At 51.6% G+C, this 18,275-nt stretch overlaps 1 protein-coding gene across 5 annotated transcripts in view; it reads right to left on the bottom strand.

The window, feature by feature from the left end:
- Positions 1–214: 214 nt before the first annotated feature.
- The window catches only part of TMEM273 (transmembrane protein 273), a 34,610-nt gene continuing 16,549 nt past the window's right edge, over positions 215–18,275 (bottom strand). Inside the window, exons 2-7 of one of the 5 annotated variants that reach the window (XR_006781885.2) lie at positions 13,180–13,233; positions 12,191–12,331; positions 10,982–11,012; positions 7,318–7,463; positions 6,919–7,138; positions 215–1,404 (exon numbers count right to left, since the gene is read on the bottom strand). Coding sequence is in view for 2 of the 5 variants with exons in the window: in XM_045809963.2 (XP_045665919.1) it covers positions 1,380–1,404; positions 6,919–6,942; positions 10,982–11,012; positions 12,191–12,331; positions 13,180–13,233 (275 nt within the window). In the remaining 3 variants the exon portion in view is untranslated. Of the gene's footprint in view, positions 1,405–6,918; positions 7,532–10,981; positions 11,013–12,190; positions 12,332–13,179; positions 13,234–18,275 lie in introns of all 5 variants that reach the window. The other 4 variants (XR_015724781.1, XR_015724780.1, XM_045809963.2 and 1 more) reach the window with 4 other exon arrangements.

The raw sequence follows: 18,275 nt of genomic DNA, 5'->3' as shown, positions 1-18,275 counted from the left end.
GTGGGGCTAAAACAAAACCAGAGCCCGGGAATGGTGATAGGAAAATACATCATGGTGTGAGATGGAGGAGAGGACCCCACGGTTTTGTTGTCTCTCTAGAAAATGATTACTGAGAATCCTGAGGCATTCACCTTCAGTTTGTAAGTGTCTCTGCCATTCACAAACCAGAAGTCTTAATTAAAATGCTGCTAAAAGAAGCAAATCAATTAACAGATACCTTACAAGATGGTTTATTCTATCTTACACACAGAAGATTGCTTATGAGTATCATGTTACCGCTTTCGGTTATCAGCTAACGAAGGCTGCTAATGAACTACGTTGTTATCAAGTCAGATAAAAGACGCCCTGGGAATCCAGGCAAATTATTACAACACAGCACGTTGTTCTGAAATATCGCTCATCTTTCATCCCACACAAGGAGAGTAACCCAATCCAAGGAGAACCAGCCCACGCAACCACCTGGATTTCTGTTGAACTGGAAAGGCAAAGAGTATTTGAGAATGCAGCCCCGGAAATACAGGTTAATAGTACGGGGGAGAGAAATGTTAACGGGGCCTATGCCACACAGCCTTAGGTTGATGGCAATGATGAAAAGATGGGGGTTTCCTAAGCCTCTGTCGGTCGTGTTCTCCAGGCAAAAGCCGTTCACATTTGTACTAATAACCACAAGATAATGCTCTAAGCATAACAATAACCCCTTACATCTGTGTAGGTCCCTGTAAGGTACGCCACCGGCTTTTTCCTTTGTTGGCTCCGTCTTGTGCAGAGCTGCAGACTGCAGGCCATTCCGAGGCCATTGAGACCTCCTCCTCTCACTCCGGCCCAGCCCTCCATTTCTTCCTGCGGAAGGTTAGTCTTCATTTGTAAGACCGGAGACTACCCCGTGGTCTTCATGTCTCAAGGACCCTGAATATTCGCAGGGGGATTCTTACGGCAACTGAGAAGGTGAGGCCCTCAGTTCTGGAAAATGATGCTTACCTGTTGATAAACGGTGGTTCTAAGGAGGCTGTGTCTTGACTTTGGTCCCCATTTGCAGGAGCCATTTCCTATGGGGAGGTTCCATTGATATGGACACAATCCTATCAGAGAATCATGAACCATGGAGGACCAGGATAGACAGTGTGGATTTACTGCCTTCCATCCTTTCTTACTGCTGGTAACGTACTCATGCCTCCCTCTAGGCAGTCAGCTTCTTGGGGAAGAGAATTGAAATTTTCCTTCAGGACAGAAACACTGTAGACTCTATTCCATCTATTACTTGCCCTGGGCATTGAGTTTCACATGAAGGTCCATCACCAGCTTTGGAAGCTCAAATTCATGACATCCCTGAGACTGGAACTGTCCAGACTGCCCAACCTGTCCTGAAGAGGGCCACTCATTTAGAGCTCAATCACTTGTTCATCTCTGGAAAAGAAGAGAACCATCAGGAAGACTTATTACAGAGTGATTATGCTCTCATGCTAATCATGGCATATGCTTATGCAGCACCCCCAATTAGGTAGGTAGGAAAGAATTCATCAGCATATCTTAGCAAGCTAAGGCATTTCAACATAGAAAGTACGTGAAGACCAGTGGCTTCTAGGTAAAAGGGGGAGGTTTTCAGATAGAGCTCAACTGAGAGGTTGTTTTCTACCTGCCAAACCTTGAGCCACAAAACTTCCCCCACTTTGGCGGCAAAAAGGGAACAAGTCACCCCCCAAGGTTAAAAGGCATATCTGCAGGAAAATACCACTGTACGTACTTGAAGAGATTGCACCGGTCTGGGAAGATACTACAAGGAACCAGGTAGACAGACCCGTGCAAAGGTAACTAGAAACTGATATATTCAAGTCTGAATTTGTGCTGTTGCAGAGCACGAGACTTGTCCACACATAGCGCATATATCTTTATCTCTGCATCTACGTAAGACTAGGAACACAGAAGAAAAGACGAGGTCACCAAACCAGACCCCAGTGTAGTAGAGCTCAGGCTGAAAGTAGGGCACAGAGCCTGCTGTGGCACTTTCGGCTAAAGGCCTCACCAGCACCTCCATGCACAGAGACTGAAATCACACCAACACGTCAGTGTCATTTCACATAACAGTCATAATTTTAACAGAATGGCGTATTTATGTGTACATTGAATGTTGCATACTTGTTTATGCCGCTCGATTGTGCATGCTCTCTCAATGTCTTGATATCTAACATGGGAGAAAGGACAGCAACAGCAGAAAGATGGGGCAGCGTGAAGCATCAATGGGATAAGCCAAGCCAAAGGCCATAAAAGAGACGATACCTACCTATCCCATGTGTGGAGGACCAAGGACACACATTAAGGTCAGGGATGCAGAGCTTGATGGCAGCAGAGCCAACATGGAAGATAAGCAATTGGAAACAAGCAAGGATAGTGACAGAGAGGTCTGAAGGGATTCCACGAGAGTCTAAAGGCTGTCAGATTTTTGTGCTTCTTCTTTAAAATATGGTGGGTCCAAAAATCAGAGTTTGAGTTGGATGGTCTAGAGGTCCACAGGCTCAACAGAAAGTTCATCTCTTCTATTTTCTTTCACAAGCCCTGAGTTCAAAGTGCCCTTTCAGGTGTTGTTAAGAAGAGGATCCAAAGTGGCTGGCTCTTGCAGCATTTGCTCTTGAAATACTGATGTTTACAGAAGATGGGAAAACCAAGAAGGCAGCCTCCTCCTACTCCTGATGGCCCTGAGCTGGGGAAGTGGCACCTGTGAGCTCCTCCATGGAGGAAGCTGTTTTCTGCCAGAGCAGTCATTCCTCTGTGTACAGGTGTGTCACCAGCCCCTAGAGAGACAGGCACAATGTACAAGAAAAGATAAGCTGGACAGAAGCTGGAATAGTAGCTGCTGGCTGGACTAGCAGTCCCAGGCTGCAGACCTGGGCTGGGTAGCAAGAGAAAGAGAAAGAGACTTTTGGAGACTGTATCTGTACTATTTCCACTATTATTTAATATTGATGGTTTTAGCCAATGCAATCAGAGAGGAGGAAACAATTAGAGGCATAAGAACTGGGAAAGGAGATCTACAAAAATGCTGATGACATAATATTATGAAAACTCCAGGAAATCAAGAAGAACACACATACAATAAAAGCATTCAGTAAGGCTGTCACTATAACATTAGCATACACAAATAACCCGTAAGCAATCAATGACCAAGGAGGAAACATCACGGCAAACTCCATTCATAAAGGCAACAAAAGCATAAAAATATTTGGGCGTACACTTAACAAAAAATGTGAAAAACCCATAAGGTAAAAACCAGAAACTCTCTTAAGACACATAAACACAGACTTGCAAAAAATTCACCTTTCCATGAAGGACTGCTTAGCATTGTAAAGAAGTCAATGGTCTTCAGTCTCATGCATGAAGGTAATGCAACCCCAACGAAAATACAAAGGTGTTTGTTCCATGGATAGAGTCTGGAGGTGGTTCTGAAGTTCAGATGGAAGAACAAATATTCGAGAATAGCCAGAAGAGAATAGCAAGAATGTGCCCCCGAAGCACAATGACAGTACACCAGATGGTGGAGTGAACCGGAAGCCTGCACGAGTGAGTGTGGGACTAGCACATGAATACTCACAGATACCATGGAAAATAATATAAAGTCTAGGAATAGTCCAAGTCCACATGGAAATTTAGAATGCAATAAAGATTGCAAATAAAACTGGGGGAAATAATATTTTCAATAATGATACTAAAATTGATGGCCATTTGGGAAAAAGATAAAATTGGATCCATATGTCATACTCACATCACAATAAATATTGAATGGATCAGAGATCAAAATAAAAAATAAAACCTTACAGGAACTATAAAATATTATACGCAAACAATGAATCATGGAACACTACATCAAAAACTAATGATGTATTATATGGAGACTAACATAACGTAATAAAATTTAAAAAAAAGAACGGGAAAACATATATGTATGTATGTATGCAAACATGTTTTCATTTTATGGAAATCTTATATCTATAATTTTAATTAAATACATTTTTGTAAAAGGAACATGGGAAGATAAAGCAGAGACTCTTGAAAATAGTTACCTCCGTGAAGTGGGTAGGGACAGGATAGAGTGGCCAGGCATGGGAGTGAGACTTCTCTGAGTTTACTTGTTTACATATTTTTATCTTTGAACTATATACATGTTTTACAAGCTCAAAAAAATAGACTTAAAAGAATTAAGAAAGGAAACATTAAAATAATATACACACAGAAACAAACCCTATATCAAATTGGTAGCCTAACCATACAGAGAAAATAATTAATTCAATTTGACTGTAATGCTTGGTACACCCAGAGGACTAAATTCTAAGAAGAAAAAGAACTGCCAAGAAATCTTCAAATTACTAAGCAAGTGTGTAGTTGTAGAGTGTTGCGACTGTGGAAGTATTCTATGTAGTATTAGACGATAGAGCAAAAGGGTAAAAGTATTTCTATGGAACAGGATCTTCATTTTGGGTGGGGGCAGAACAGAAGTCTGGAGTGAGAAAAGCTTAAGTGGAGCCTTACGTATGGAGTTTATGGTTTAAATATACATTTCCTGACTGTCCATCGAGAGTGCCTAGGAGCAATGATGTCTCAGGAGCTGTGAGCACAGATTGTGTCCAGATCTTGGCTTCTAAAAGCTATTCTGAAGAAAGAAAGAAAGAGAGAGAGAGAGAGAAAGAAAGAAAGAAAGAAAGAAAGAAAGAAAGAAAGAAAGAAAGGAAGGAAGGAAGGAAGGAAGGAAGGAAGGAAGGAAGGAAGGAAGGAAGAAAGAAAAAGAAAGAAAGAAAGAAAGAAAGAAAGAAAGAAAGAAAGAAAGAAAGAAAGAAAGAAAGAAAGAAAAGAAAAGAAAAAATAGGAATTTACGGGGTACATGGGTGATTCCAGGTCTGAGCAGGGACAGGACAGGATGAGCCTAGGATACCTTGTTATGTCTCAAGTCTAGGAAGTGGGGAAAAAAACCACCCAAAATCTAGGAAATGCTCAAAAGCCACCAAGAAGTGACTGGTACTGGACAAACTGGGGACAATTTGAGCAATGTGATGGCCATGAATTTTAATACACTGAAGTCCACAGTAATGATATTCAACGAGAAAGAGAGAAGGGGAAAGCAGAAAGTCTTTTTATCCAGAAGAATACCAGCTATCGAATTCAGAAGGGATGCTAGCGTTAGAAACTCAGTATTTTGTAACCCCCAATGCAATAACTGACTCAAACATGGGTCATGAACAGATGTAAAATTGTTGGGTGAAGAGTCATTGGGGGGCCAGGATGTTCACACGGTCTCAAGGCATCACCCTTCAGATTACCGACTAATTACAAAGAGGAAAATTTGTCTCCCCAATACAGAGATCTAGCGGTCACTTCCTTATTCAAGTGATCAAAGGCAGGGGTGCCTGGGTAGCTCAGCTGGTTAAGCACCTGCCTTCGGCTCAAGTCATGATCCCAGGGTCCCGGATCAAGTCCCACGTCAGGCTCCTTGCTCGTCAGGGAGCCTGTTTCTCCCTCTCCCTCTGCCTGCCACTCCCTCTGCTTGTGCTCTCTCTCTCTGACAAGTAAATAAATAAAATCTTTTTTAAAAAGCGATCAAAGGCAGCATCACCCACAGTGAGAGAGCCTCGAGTCATGTGCTTCCTGACACGGTACAACATCACACACGCAGTGTCACCCCCATGGTGTTCTTACAAAAGTCTCAGTCTGCGTCTACTCAGGAGGAAACGATCAGACCAGTCCAGAAGGCGGGACATCATACAAAAGTACTTCGAAATTGACAATGCCGCATGGAAAGAAAGCAGAGAAGTTGTCCAACACAAGAAAAAGACAAAACGGAGACAAAATCAAATACCACAGATTCGGGTTTGGAAGACTAGAGCTATAAAGATACTTTTTTTTTTTTTTAAGATTTTATTTATTTATTTGACAGAGACAGAGACAGCCAGCGAGAGAGGGAACATAAGCAGGGGGAGTGGGAGAGGAGGAAGCAGGCTCATAGTGGAGGAGCCTGATGTGGGGCTCGATCCCAGAACGCTGGGATCATGCCCTGAGCTGAAGGCAGACGCTCAACCGCTGTGCCACCCAGGCGCCCCTATAAAGATAGTTTTGAAACAATCAGAGAGATTTGAATATGGGCTGTGTACTAAATGCTATTACTGAAATACTGGTCATTTTCTTAGGTGTAGTCATCATATTGTGATGATGCAGGAGACACCTGGTTACGTATTTAGAGGTGAACTATCTCAACTAACTTAGGGATGATATTTCTACTAATTTTAAAGTGGATCAGAAAAAAAATGTATGTATACAGAAGCAAGCAAATGGAGGGAACGGTTAACTTGGGAATCTAGGGGAAGGATGTGTATGTTTTTGTTGCACTGTTCTTTCAATTCTTCAGTGGATTTGAAGAGTTTTCAAAAGAAGGAAAGTGAGAGCACGTGGGTGGTGCATGAGGGGTGGACAAGTGGGCCTGGGGAATATAAACTGTGCCAATCCCACACCATCAGACCTCATCCACCGCGAGACCCGAAAGCAACAGGGCAAACAGACACTTCAGCCAAATTGATAGCTTGATGACACAAAAGTTTTGGATTTTTTTTTTTTTTATCATGTGGACTAAGTTGGCACATTCATGTTTTGGTTGACCTTTACAGAAAAATTTGGCAAATAAAAGAAAGTTAACTATCCTGTTTCTAAAATCCCATTTTCTCAGCTCTAATCAGGCAAAGGTCCCACAGCTTCATTTTAAATCTCCCTGAATTACCACTAAATTAAGACTTTCTGGAAGGGGGCAAAAAAAAAGAAAGAAGATGTGGATTCCTGGTGTCATGGCTCATGGCTAGAAATCCCCTCCCATCCTGCGTGGGAGCCACCTCGGGAGAGCCACTGCCTTTCTCCCTTGCAGAACGAGTGATCACTCTTACAACTCACCTTTCGGAGAAATTGAGGTTTGACCTGCAAAACAGGAGAATCAAATGTTCATTAAATCATTCCTCTGTGACAAAAAGCACATGCGAAGTTTTGCTCCAGGAGAATGGCTTGCCTGTCCTTAGATTTTCCTTTCGCGTCTAACTTCTTCCTGACTCAGCCTGACTCCATCTAGTGTTACTTCTGGAAACTTGAATTGTGCCTCCCTTCTCTTCAACAATCCCTGTTTGCAGGGGAGCTCTGGTGTGATCCCTGCCAAGAACAGCTCCCCGCACGTGGTGGGAGCTACATCCCAGAGCGGGGGAGGGCCCCCACCCAGCTGCCCGCCACCCCGCTGCCCTGCGTCTCTTCCTTCCCTCCCTCCAGCCACCTGCTTTCCTCCTGCACCCTGCCAGCGTTCACCTTCTGGGACTTCAGTTTCACCATGGTTGTCTGTGAGCAACCACCACAGCCACCCCTTACGGACGGACGATGGAAATTGTCTCCTCTAGTTCTGATGTTTCCGAAGAATTCAGAAGTTCCAAACGCACGCAAAACCGGGACGTGTTCTGACATGGTTGTAGGTGGGAATGTCAAGCCACAGCAACTGTTGCTTCAACAATGTTTTTAAAGTGGTCTGTTGTATTGCACGCAGAGGCACACACACACACACGCACACACGCGCGCACACACACGCACACACACGTGTGTCAGTCACTGGCTACAAGCCATCACGGCTCCTCCACCCCCCCCCGCCCCCAACACAGGCGCACGCATGTGCACACGCACAGGACTGGAAATTAGGATTTGGGAACTCTTCCATTTTTTTTAATTCCGTGACTAAGATATGCCTGAAACAGGGTCTGCAGAGACTTCTGGGGGGCACCGGAGTTTCCTAGGCGAAGTAGCCTAACTCAAAGCACCCCTCCATGTGTGTGGGTGGTTTGGCCAAGGTAGCACGCCCACCCCCGTGGGTGGTGAGAAGATCACCATGACCATGCAATCGTGACAGGAGGCCACCGCTGGCCACAGCAGTCTGTCACCACGGGCCCAGGGTGCCTCAGTCACCCAGCAGAGGGCCCCGGAGGCCATGCTGTGGGCAGAGTCTTCACCACCACAGACACCCCCCATCTACATAAAACTGACTCCCATCTTGTACTCCCCACCACAGACACCAGCTGGACCCCCAAAAGGCAATGCAGGCTCTAGACCTGGGGTTCATCTATTCATTTCCAGGTCCCCTCCTGCCCCGCATCAGGAGCTAATCCTTCTCACCCAGTTCATGGCCTCCCACACCCCCGTCTGCCCAAAGCCCTGCGTGAACCCCTGATGAAGGTCAGGCTGCCTCAATTCCATAGTGGGAGCGCCTGAGTCAGCACCCAGCCCGGGGCAGCGGGAGTGCTGGCCCTGGGTGAGCCAGGACAACGATGTCCTCCTGGCAAGGGGTCCCAGCTGCACCCTCAGCAGAACCTAGCACCGTGCCAATCCCCCAAGCGCTGCCAGGAGACAGAGGGGCCCGGCGAGAAGGCCCCTTAGGGCAGAGAAACAGAGGGACAGTAGGAGTCAGCCAACTTGGAATTCGACTTTCCCCGTAAGTGGTCTCACAGGTTTGGTGGCATCTGAGAGCTGTTTAGCACGTTTCTCCTACAGAGAGGAACTCGACAACTTAGCCAGTGCGGCTCTGGGTGGGACACATAGCGTCGTGGCCCCCAGCCCACAAGTGCCCCCAATTTCACCACACGTTTCCAAAAGCTCCCTGGGACTGGGCACCCATCCCTCCCCTGCGTGAGAACCCCAGGTGCAGAGGAGGTGACCTTGCCAGCAACAGGAGAACGGAGTGGCCGCGGCGGGGCCTAGAGAGCTCGGCCTCGCGGCCCCACTGAACCCAGGCCGGCCGCATGCTCCAGCTTTCCTACACTCGTCCAGGTTTACACCTAGATCCTAACACAGTTATGAGCAACGCCTCTTCACTCTCCACAAGTCCTGATTTGGATGATAAGGTAAATGGTCCCCGTAATCATACTCCTCTCCCCCAGCCCAGGCCCCTGTGGGGTGGCCAAACAACACGGGCTGGGGGCGGGGGAGGATGGGACAGAGAGAGAGACAGGGAGATAGTGGGAGTCAGAGAAGAAGAGGGGCAAGGCTTGGAGGCAGAGTTGATGAAACACTCCTCTGTAGGGCCGAGAAACCAGAACATCTGAAGGAGGGGAGATCCTCAGGAAAGTGAACTTCTTGAGAAAATCCGTTCCCGGGGCATCACCCTGATGACGGTGTGCCACACATCTGTCTCTTTCTGCCCTCACAGGTCCACCACTCCTCCCATACACGCGCCATAGCGCTTGCTGAGTCCCAGGCCCCGGGGAAGGACTGGAGGGGAGCCCATGCTCCAGGTCCCCTCTAAAACCCACCACCCACTCTGCCCAGACCTCTGTCTGCATGCCAGGCCTTCCTGAGCACCCCCTCTACTTGGAAGTCTCCAGAAGCCTCAGATTCACTGTGTTTAAAAAAGGAGTCCCCATCTCAGCCCCACAGGCCACTGCCCAAACCTGCTCCACCACCCACTTCCCAAGGGCACCACCATGCTCCGGCCTCCCCACCCCCACAAAAGCTCTACTGTTCTGGATTCTTCCCTTCTGGTGGCTGCACCCTGGCTCAGCTCCCAGGTCCTGGGCCCAATGCCTCAGTATCACTCCGATCCTTGCCCAGCAGGGCTTTCTTTGCAGCAGGTCTGAAGCCCTCGGCGGGGGGGGGGGGGGGGGGGGGTCCCAGCAGGGCCTCCCATCCAGGCTACTATAGCGTAAAGATATTCCGTCCCTCTCCTGCCTGCAATCCGTCAGTGAACCAGAAGTTTCAGGATAGGGCGCAGACCCCTTCACTTAGCATACAAGACCGTGAGTAAAACCACCCCTCTCTCCAGCCTCTTCTCTGCAGACCTTCATGTGAAGCATTGGCTTCGGTCCCACGAATGCTTTTCCTGGGGTGTGCACACCGACACACATCAGCATGCTTTCTGCCTGTGGACACTTCTCCTTCTTCCCCTGGGGAACTTCTTCTCATCCCTCAGCCTGCAATCCCAGTGCTGCTTGCACCTGTAGACATCCTGCTTCCCAGCTGGACCCCTCCGCATCCCCGGGCACAAGACAACGTGCTTAGCTGTGTCACGGCACCCCCTGACCCCAACACTGTGCTGTGAGCACCCAGGGTGTGCCAGTCTCCCCTGCAGACTGAAAGGGAGCCGTGTTCCCTTAATCCCCAGCACCTAGCCCGCACCCTAATGCCCATTCATTCATTCAACACTTCTATATATATGAAGTACCCACTCTGTTCCAGGCATGGTCCTAAATGGGGCTACAAAGATGAAAAGAAAGACCCCACCCTCAAGGACCTTACACTTCAGGGGGAAAATCATCAAAAGAAATAGACGAAGAAATATATCACATGATGTCAGTGAAGGGAAAGTAATACGAAGAAAAATAAAGTGAGGTGAGGGAAAGATAATGATCAGGGGAAGGGGTTTCTGTTTTAAACAGGCCATCTGAAACGAAATGGTGGCCTTGAAGCAGAGATATGAAGGAAATGAAGGGCAAGGCTTGCAGCTATCTGCGACAAAAGCATTCCATAGGACCGAAAACAGCAAGGGCAAAGGCACTGTGGCACGATTGTCCTCAGAGGACATAGTCTCTGTGCAGAAGAGCAGTGTGGCTCATTGCCAGCAGGGAAGCCAGGTACCCTGGAGCAGGCCCTGTGGGCTTCCCAAGTAGGTCATAGCAAGGGCTAGGGGCGTCATTCGGAGCACTGGGTGGACGCACTGAGGGGTTCTGCGTGGGAGCTGGGGCAGAATGTAACCGAGGGTATGCAGAGGCGCTCAAGCCCCCTTTGGCTACTGTACCTTGTGGCCCCCCACTCTCACGACTCCTGCCCACTGAACCAAAGAAGGGAAGAGGGGGCAGGGGTGCATGGGGTACATTCTAGTCTCCTAGGAAGCATCTTGGCGTGGAGAGAAGGGCTGGGATGACAGGCAAGGAAGCACAATGAATAAAACAGGAGGGAAAATGATACCCCGCACTTGCCACGATAGTGACCTTACCTTGGGACTGTCTTCTTCAGTGTGACGGAGTCTAAGGAGAGGAAGCAGGGCATTAGGAAGGGGACACTGTGATCAGCAGCGTGGCTCGCTCAGTGCCAGGCAAGCAGGAGCGAGGCAGAGCCCACCTGACTCAGGCAGCTCTGAAAGGCTCCCTGGGTTGGGGCCCCTGGGGGTGGTGGTCTCGGGCTGAGGTCTCTTCACCCTTCTTCGGCTCTGTTGGAGTTTCTCCATCCAGGTCCCATCACCAAGCCCCCCTTAGCTGGGCACATAACTGAGCCTTCCCTAGAGACCTCCTACCCCATCACTCCTCATCATCCCCCTTCGCTTGCCGCTTCCGGACCCTCTTGGTCTAAAGGGATCCAGCACGTCTCCTAATCATAGGGATACAAAAATAATGGTAAGCAAACCCCTATGACCAATTAAGCCCCTCGTGCCCTTGGGCATGCTGGCATCTCAGGAAGCCCTGGGGGGCTGTGGCTTCTCTCCCGGGCCCAGACTCCCCCTCTGCATATCTCCGCGGATAATAATCACATTTTCCAGAGACACAGTGAGGCTCCTTCCTCCTCACCCTCGGGAAAATGTCATGGAAAACCGCATCGTGATCCCATTAAGCAGGCAGACAGGACTGGGAATGAGTTTTCCAAGTCCCATCTTGAGAGAAAGGGGGTGCGAATCAATGTCATATTTTGCTATCAAAACTCACAAACTGACTGCGGGGTCTGGGGGCTGAGCTTCCCGGCAGGTGCCACAGGACACCAAGAACCACGTCAGGGTTCACAGCAGCCCAGCTCTGTGTGGACCAAGAGGACACAGCACTGCTCCGAGGAGGACCTGCCCAGTTTATGACAAAAAAACAACTCAGCAGCACCACCGATGCCCACCCAGCCTCATCACCTCCTGGGATCCATTTTATCTGGTCACATTTTTGGATACGAAATAGACATTTCTGTCCGAAGCCTACTCACCTCCCTTCCCCACCTTTCTCCAAGAAATCCGACTCTTAGGAAGGGAAAAGAAGAGAGAGGGAGAGAGAAAAGTGGGGCGGGGGAGAGGTGGACAGAGACACAGAGAGGTCACTGTGTTTCTTTTCATCTCAGTCTGTCCGTCTTTCTCTAGCCAAGTTTCGGAGGGGCCCTGGCGGCCTCAGGCTGCCAGGACTGCCCTGGTCTGGGTGGGGCGGAGCCGGGCAGGAGGTCACGGCCCCCTTACCGTGGAAGCCTGGGTTTGTGCTTCTCAAGTCCGAGGCGTCGATTTCAAACAAATGCTTCTTGATCGTGCAGATCTTCAGGACCAGGAAAACAGCCGATATGGCTACGCCCAGAGCCGTCCCGATGATGGCGTACTTGATGTCTGCAGGGAGGAATTGAACAATGGGTATCCATCAGGCACCACCCTGCAAAGGCCTTCTACAGCTCCCTTCACATTCAGGGTGAAGCCCAAAGTCACCCGAAAATTCCACATGCCAATCCGCTCAAGCCCAGGGGCACATTCGTCCCCTGCCCCTTGCCCACACCCCATCCCCTCCTCCTGGAACCCCAGCCCGCTGTCTTCTGCCGTGGGAGTCATTCCCCAGTGGCTGATGGCTCCCTTCTCCGGCCTCGCATAGCCCTACCTCACTTGCCTTTGCATTAATCCATCACCTAGTACTTGCTAATTGCCTGTCTGCTCTGTGGTGAGCACCGAAGGCAAAGGGAAAGATCTGACTCCGTCTTGAGGGCCTGCAGTCAGCGGGGCAGATGGGAGCTCGCCCTAACGCCAGGTAACAGGGGGAGCTGGGCTGGCGGGGGAGCCGAGAGCCTTCCCGGAGGAGAAGGGATGAAGATGTCTAGACGGCGGTCTGCGGACCGCGCTGTGCCTGCTGAGGGCAGCCCCTGAGGTGGAGAGGAGCTGGGACCGCGCAGGTGGAGGGAGGACCGGGAAGCATGGCAGAGTGCCGGGCGCCGTGGGGGCTAGAGCTGCTCATCTTACAGAGATCTGACGAGGGCAGCCCTGGTGACACCGGTGCCCTTTGGGGACAGGCTCTCCAGCAGGTCCGTGCCCCTGGGGTAAAGCTGTGGGAGCTCCTCGGGCAGATGAGGAAGCGAGTGCTGCCCCTGTTCTGTGATGACTGGCAGGAAACCAGCCACGCTCCCAGCAGCAACCCCCCTCCCGCCCCTCCCGCCCCCTCAGCCCTGCACAGAGGAAACTGTGCCACCTACCAATTTCGGTCCCAGCAGACTTGCCCGTTGCTAACACTGGAGCTCCTCCAAAATCTGTGAAAAAAGAAGACCCAGAGTGTGGTCAGAACAACACTCGTAGCCGTGATCAGACCAGGGGTCGAGGGCCAAAGCCCTGTCCCCAACCACTGTCTCCCACAGGTCCGGGAAGGCCTGCTCTGGGCCTCTCTCCTGCTCGGCCTCCAGGCCCAGGAACACCGAGGCGGGCTGCTGGTTGCCACGGAGCGCCCTGGAGCCCTGCCGGGCGGCAGAGTCCTCCTCCCCACCCACGCCAGGAGCACGGTTCCATCAAGTTCCGCTCAGCCGGCTCTTTCACGTGGCCTCCAGGACGCACGCTCTGACTCCTGCCTGCTTCTTCAGCCCCTTCCATTGTTCCCACGAAGCCTCTCGTCCCAGCCAGACTGCACTGTTTCTAGTTCCCCACCCAGGCCGGGGGATCTGCTGCCTCTGGGCCATTCCCTCTGCCCGGCCCCATCTTCTCGCCTCTCTTCCTTCCCCTGGTCTTGGATCCCATGTCGCTTCCCCCTGAGCCCCCATGCCTGGCTCAGCTGTGTGCTCCACGGGGGCTGTGACCACACCGTTTATTGGACAGTGTTACGGAGCGTGGCTGTGTGCCAGGCACCTTCTGTCCTAAGAGCTTCTCAGCTATGAATCCACGGGCTGAATCTTCTCGCCAGTCTCCCCTCTGTGCTCTCTGTGCCCTGTGGAGAATGTTCTGCACCCAGCATTTGACAAGCACCTGGCGCGAAGGAGGCATTAACAGACATTTGCCGAATGAATGCCGGCGATAGATCGCACCGCAGGGGTGCCTCACACTTCTGGCCAGAGCTAGACAACTTCCATCAGGAGACCGGGCTCAGGCTGGGGCCACCGTCCCTGCAGACCGGCCCTCGAAGACCCATGGCAGAGCTGTATGCCTTGCAGGGGAAGGAGTCCAGTAATGGGCCACTTCCTTCGAGGCGACACTGGGGATGGCACTTGCATGAATGCACTTAATACTCGCAGCGACAGCTCCAGGGAGCTAGGCGCTGTTATCACGTCCGTGTGATGAATGAGGAACCAGAGGCATTGAAGACTCGATAACGGGCCCAAAGGCCAAGAGAAGTGGGTCTGAGCCATGCCACTTGCACTGGTTGCCCGTGATGCCCTGTAAACGCGAATCCCCAGGAGCTAATGGAATGACACCACAAGCCACAAGGTCAAGGGCTGCAGGGGCTTGGGCTGGGGGTGGGTGGATGATGAGACCCAAGCTTGGTTCTAGGTACAAGCTTCCAGGCAAAGGCAGAAGCAGGAAGTGTCACGACCCCTGCTTTTCAAAGGGAGCAGGTGACTTCATTGGGAGGGGCCTAATCTTCCTGGCCTAGCTCTAAGACAAGCTCGCCTCCCAATTCCCCAGCTGTCAGAGCTTGCATGATGGCCAAGGGCCACATCTGCTGACTATAGACAATGCTGCCTGGGGTGACATGTTGGGTTGACACTCTACAGAGGACATCTCACTCTGCATGTGTTTGGTGGGGGAAGGGATCATCACAACGGAGTGTGGGATGTTTCTGGGGGCCTCACTTAGTCGATGGATGAAACTGGGGAGTTATGAAGCAAAAGCACACAGCCTTGCTACAATCACAAATCCTCTTGGAAAGTCAATGACTTCTGTCTTTCCGTCCACTCACATAAACATCACAGACACCCCCATACAATACGACCTTGGTCTTGTCGGTTCTCCCAAGCCCCTGCTGAGCTCGTTTCTTTACATTCTTTACATTAAACCTGCCGCTCCAGCTAGGTTGAAAACCACTCCGGGGATGGGACAAAATCTTAGACGTTGCACATGGTTGGGCTGGACTGTTATGAGTAGCTGAGCTAGGAGCTGACTTCCAGACTGATGCCCAAAATTCAGAGCCGCGTGTACCCCATGCTCACCCTGGCTCCTTTCCTGACACCAGTCTGGTCCCTCTCTGCCATTACCTGGCAGCAGGCAGGGGACAGGGCAGGGCAGATCATCAGCAAGTGGGGCCAGGCACACAGAGGGGCAGTCTCTCCCCTGCCCCCTTCATGCACAAACATCTTTCCTGGGTCTTCCGCTGGTGACCATCGCTCCCCATGAGATGCAGGCAACGTAAAAACTTTATATGAGCCCGAGATGAAACCTGAATGGAGAAAGAAGAAAGAACACAGACCAGGAAGAGCAAGATGGAAAAGGAGAGCCAGAGAGAAAGAAACACAGAGAGACTTGGTCACACAGGGACGCACAGAGGCTGTGTCCTAAGAGCTCAGACCTGGGCAGCAGGAGAAAGAACATTAAGCGTCAAAAACAGGCCGGGTCTAGCCCTCCCTGACAGCACCAGGCCCCAGTGCTCAGTCGGCAGCCCAGCCTCCTTCATCTGCCTGGCCCCCCAAGGACACGGTCCTGAGTGCTTGGCTCTTTCTGCCCCTCCCTGGCAGGGACTCGTGGCTGGAGTTCAGCTGCCCTCACTCCTCACCCCCAGCCTGCACTTAGACACCACGCTCCGCATTCCATTCTGTACTGGCCCCAAGCCCTGAGGCTGCCCCTAGTCCCTGGCCCCAAACAGGCTCTTTGGGCTTCAGGCTCTCCTACCATGTCCGTCCAAGGTCAGGGACTGATGGACTGAGTAAGTGCCCTTCCAGCTGCATGCAGACAAAACGGGGCGGTGGACACACTGGTCCCAGTATTCCTGCTAGCCAGCCAGATGGCCACTCGGCGGCAGCCTTTCCCCTCCTTGGGGAGGAAATTCCCTCCTTGCAGCCTTCCCCCTGCACTCTGCCTCTCTGCCCTGTGTTCTAACAAGGCCCTGGGTGAGGATCCATTCGTCATAAGCACACTAGCCCAGCCGACCCCACCCCCACCTCCTGCCAGGGTCTTGAGCTGGAGGAGTCCCTCCTGGGCCACAGACCCCCTGTGAGGCCCCAGTGCTCATTTCCCCAGGTTCTGCAAACTAGCTGGAGGATGGATGGCCCTAACAGCACAGCCGGAGGCTTCCAGCATTCTCCTGCATTCAGATCTGTGAGAGCCCCAGGAGGAAGTCGCAGGGTACGTTCTTTGCTGGAATTCTCTGGGTTCTCTTGCAAACAGGAGGAGGAAGCGTAGCAACCAGAGGATAGACTCTCCGACCCAGGGGAGAGTTCAGGGGGGCTGGGCAGGGGCTGGCTGGACGAAGGATGGTCTCCCTGGAGGCATGCGGGGACTGTGCTGACTAGTTCACAAGGCAGTAGCTGGCCCAGTGCCGGCCAAATCTGACTTGACCCACAGCGCGCCTCAGGCTGCCCACCCTGAACCAGGCACCGGGGACAGGAGCAGAGGCCCCAGAGCCCAGGCCTGGCTGCCGCTAGCACAGAGAGCACAGGGCTGCCTCTAGATGGGTCTCCACCCTCATAGCCCCCCTGTGTGCCCAGGAGCTCCCACCAAGCCGCACACCTGAGGCTACACCTGTAGAGAGATGGTGCTTTTGACTCAGGTGCACAAAGGCACTTACGGCTCTGAGTCTAGAGTCCCTGCTACTTCCTTGTGCCCCCTTTGAACGTGCCACTGCCCAAGGATGCTATTCCACCCCTCCCTGCCCAAATAGCCAGTCTCCAGCCCTCCTCTCCGCAGCCCCTCCCACCCCAGTCACGTAGAGCACCGCCCGCTTCTGCAAGTGATTTCCAAACCAGAAGGAGCCTCCTGCGAGAGTAAATGGTCCCGAGGCCTTGAGGCTCGTTGGGTCCCCTTGCCTGAGACAAGAGAGGGCAGCCTGCAGGGGAAGGGAGCAGTAGGGTTGCTGAGAGTGAGCTGAGGGTGTGGCGAGCCTTGACCCGTCTCTGTTGGAATCTGACCCACTGAGAGCCCATCCCTGACGTCCAGACCTCCTGTGCGGCCCACGACACCTGTTGGGCCCACCCTCAGTGGGGACCGCAACTCTTCATCACCCTTATTTGGGCAGAATCAGACTATGTGTTTCCAGTTGTGGGGTAGTGGGCGTGCGAGCACTCAGATGTCGTTCTATAAGTATCTGAACTAAAAATAAGGAGAAGCCGCCCTAAGTGTTTGTCAACTGATGCCTGGCCATTTTCATCTGCGAACTTAAATATTGCAGAACGGCTCCTAACTTTAGATCTCATGGATTCTAATGTGCCCAGCCAGAGGAAGGGGCTCCAAGTGTCTAGACAGGCATCCGTCCTCTCCTAATGCTGTCAGGAGTACTCTGGCCTGCAGTGTGCTCTGGGTAGGGCATCCGAGAGCAACCCCAGACACCTGTCCCCCATAAAGGAGCTCATGGAGCGACAAGGGAGACAGAAGGAAAAATCAGAGAGTTAGGGTGGTGTCCAGCACCTTCCTGCAAACCTCTGTCTCTAGTAAGTAGGGGAAGGGGGCGTGTAGGATGGACGCTTGCTCTGTGGCCTGCACCCCCCCCCGACCCTTTGGCTGCTAGCAGTCCCTTGGCTTTCCTTTGGGGAACCACCTCCACGTGATTCCCCCAGGGCTGGCTCCAGGACGAATACATGACCCTTACCTGATTAATTAGCATATTCCATCTTCCTGTCAGCAGGGATTGGTTGAGGGGTGGGGCAGGGGATCCAGTTCAGGCCAGTGAGACTCAACTCTGGGACTTTGAGGGAACTATGGAGAAACAGGAGTGTCTTCTGGAATTGGTAACGGTGGGGCTGAGGGAAGCCCTCTGGTTGGAGAGAACCTGCTGGGACTGAAGGCCCCACAGAAGACGGTCCAGCTGAGACCAAGTCTTACAGATAGGTCTTGAGCCCCTGAATCCAGCTGTGCCTGAAACACCTCTTCTTGACTTACTGATCACCTTAGTAAGGAAACACTTTCTTTATCCTAATCAGATCCGAGCTAAGTCACTGTCATCTGCAGTCAGAAGAGTCCTGATGACCTCGGTGACGGGTCCTTCATAAAGCATCACTGGAAATCAGGTTGGCGAGGCAGGGAGGGGAGCAGAGAATGCTGCCTGGGAACAAGCTGCTCACAACACAGCGTCTGGTAAATCCAACTAGGGTCCGCAGGTGAAGCAGCCATGGCCCCTCCGCCTGGCACACGCCGCCGACTTTGATGAAACGCCGTCCTT

The sequence above is a fragment of the Ursus americanus genome, chromosome 6 (genome assembly GCF_024610735.1).
Source record: "Ursus americanus isolate L20-20 chromosome 6, mUrsAme1.1.p, whole genome shotgun sequence".
NCBI lineage: Eukaryota > Metazoa > Chordata > Mammalia > Carnivora > Ursidae > Ursus > Ursus americanus.
The sequence above is the reverse complement of the archived record's forward strand: the minus strand, read 5'-3'. Positions and strand labels throughout refer to the sequence as shown.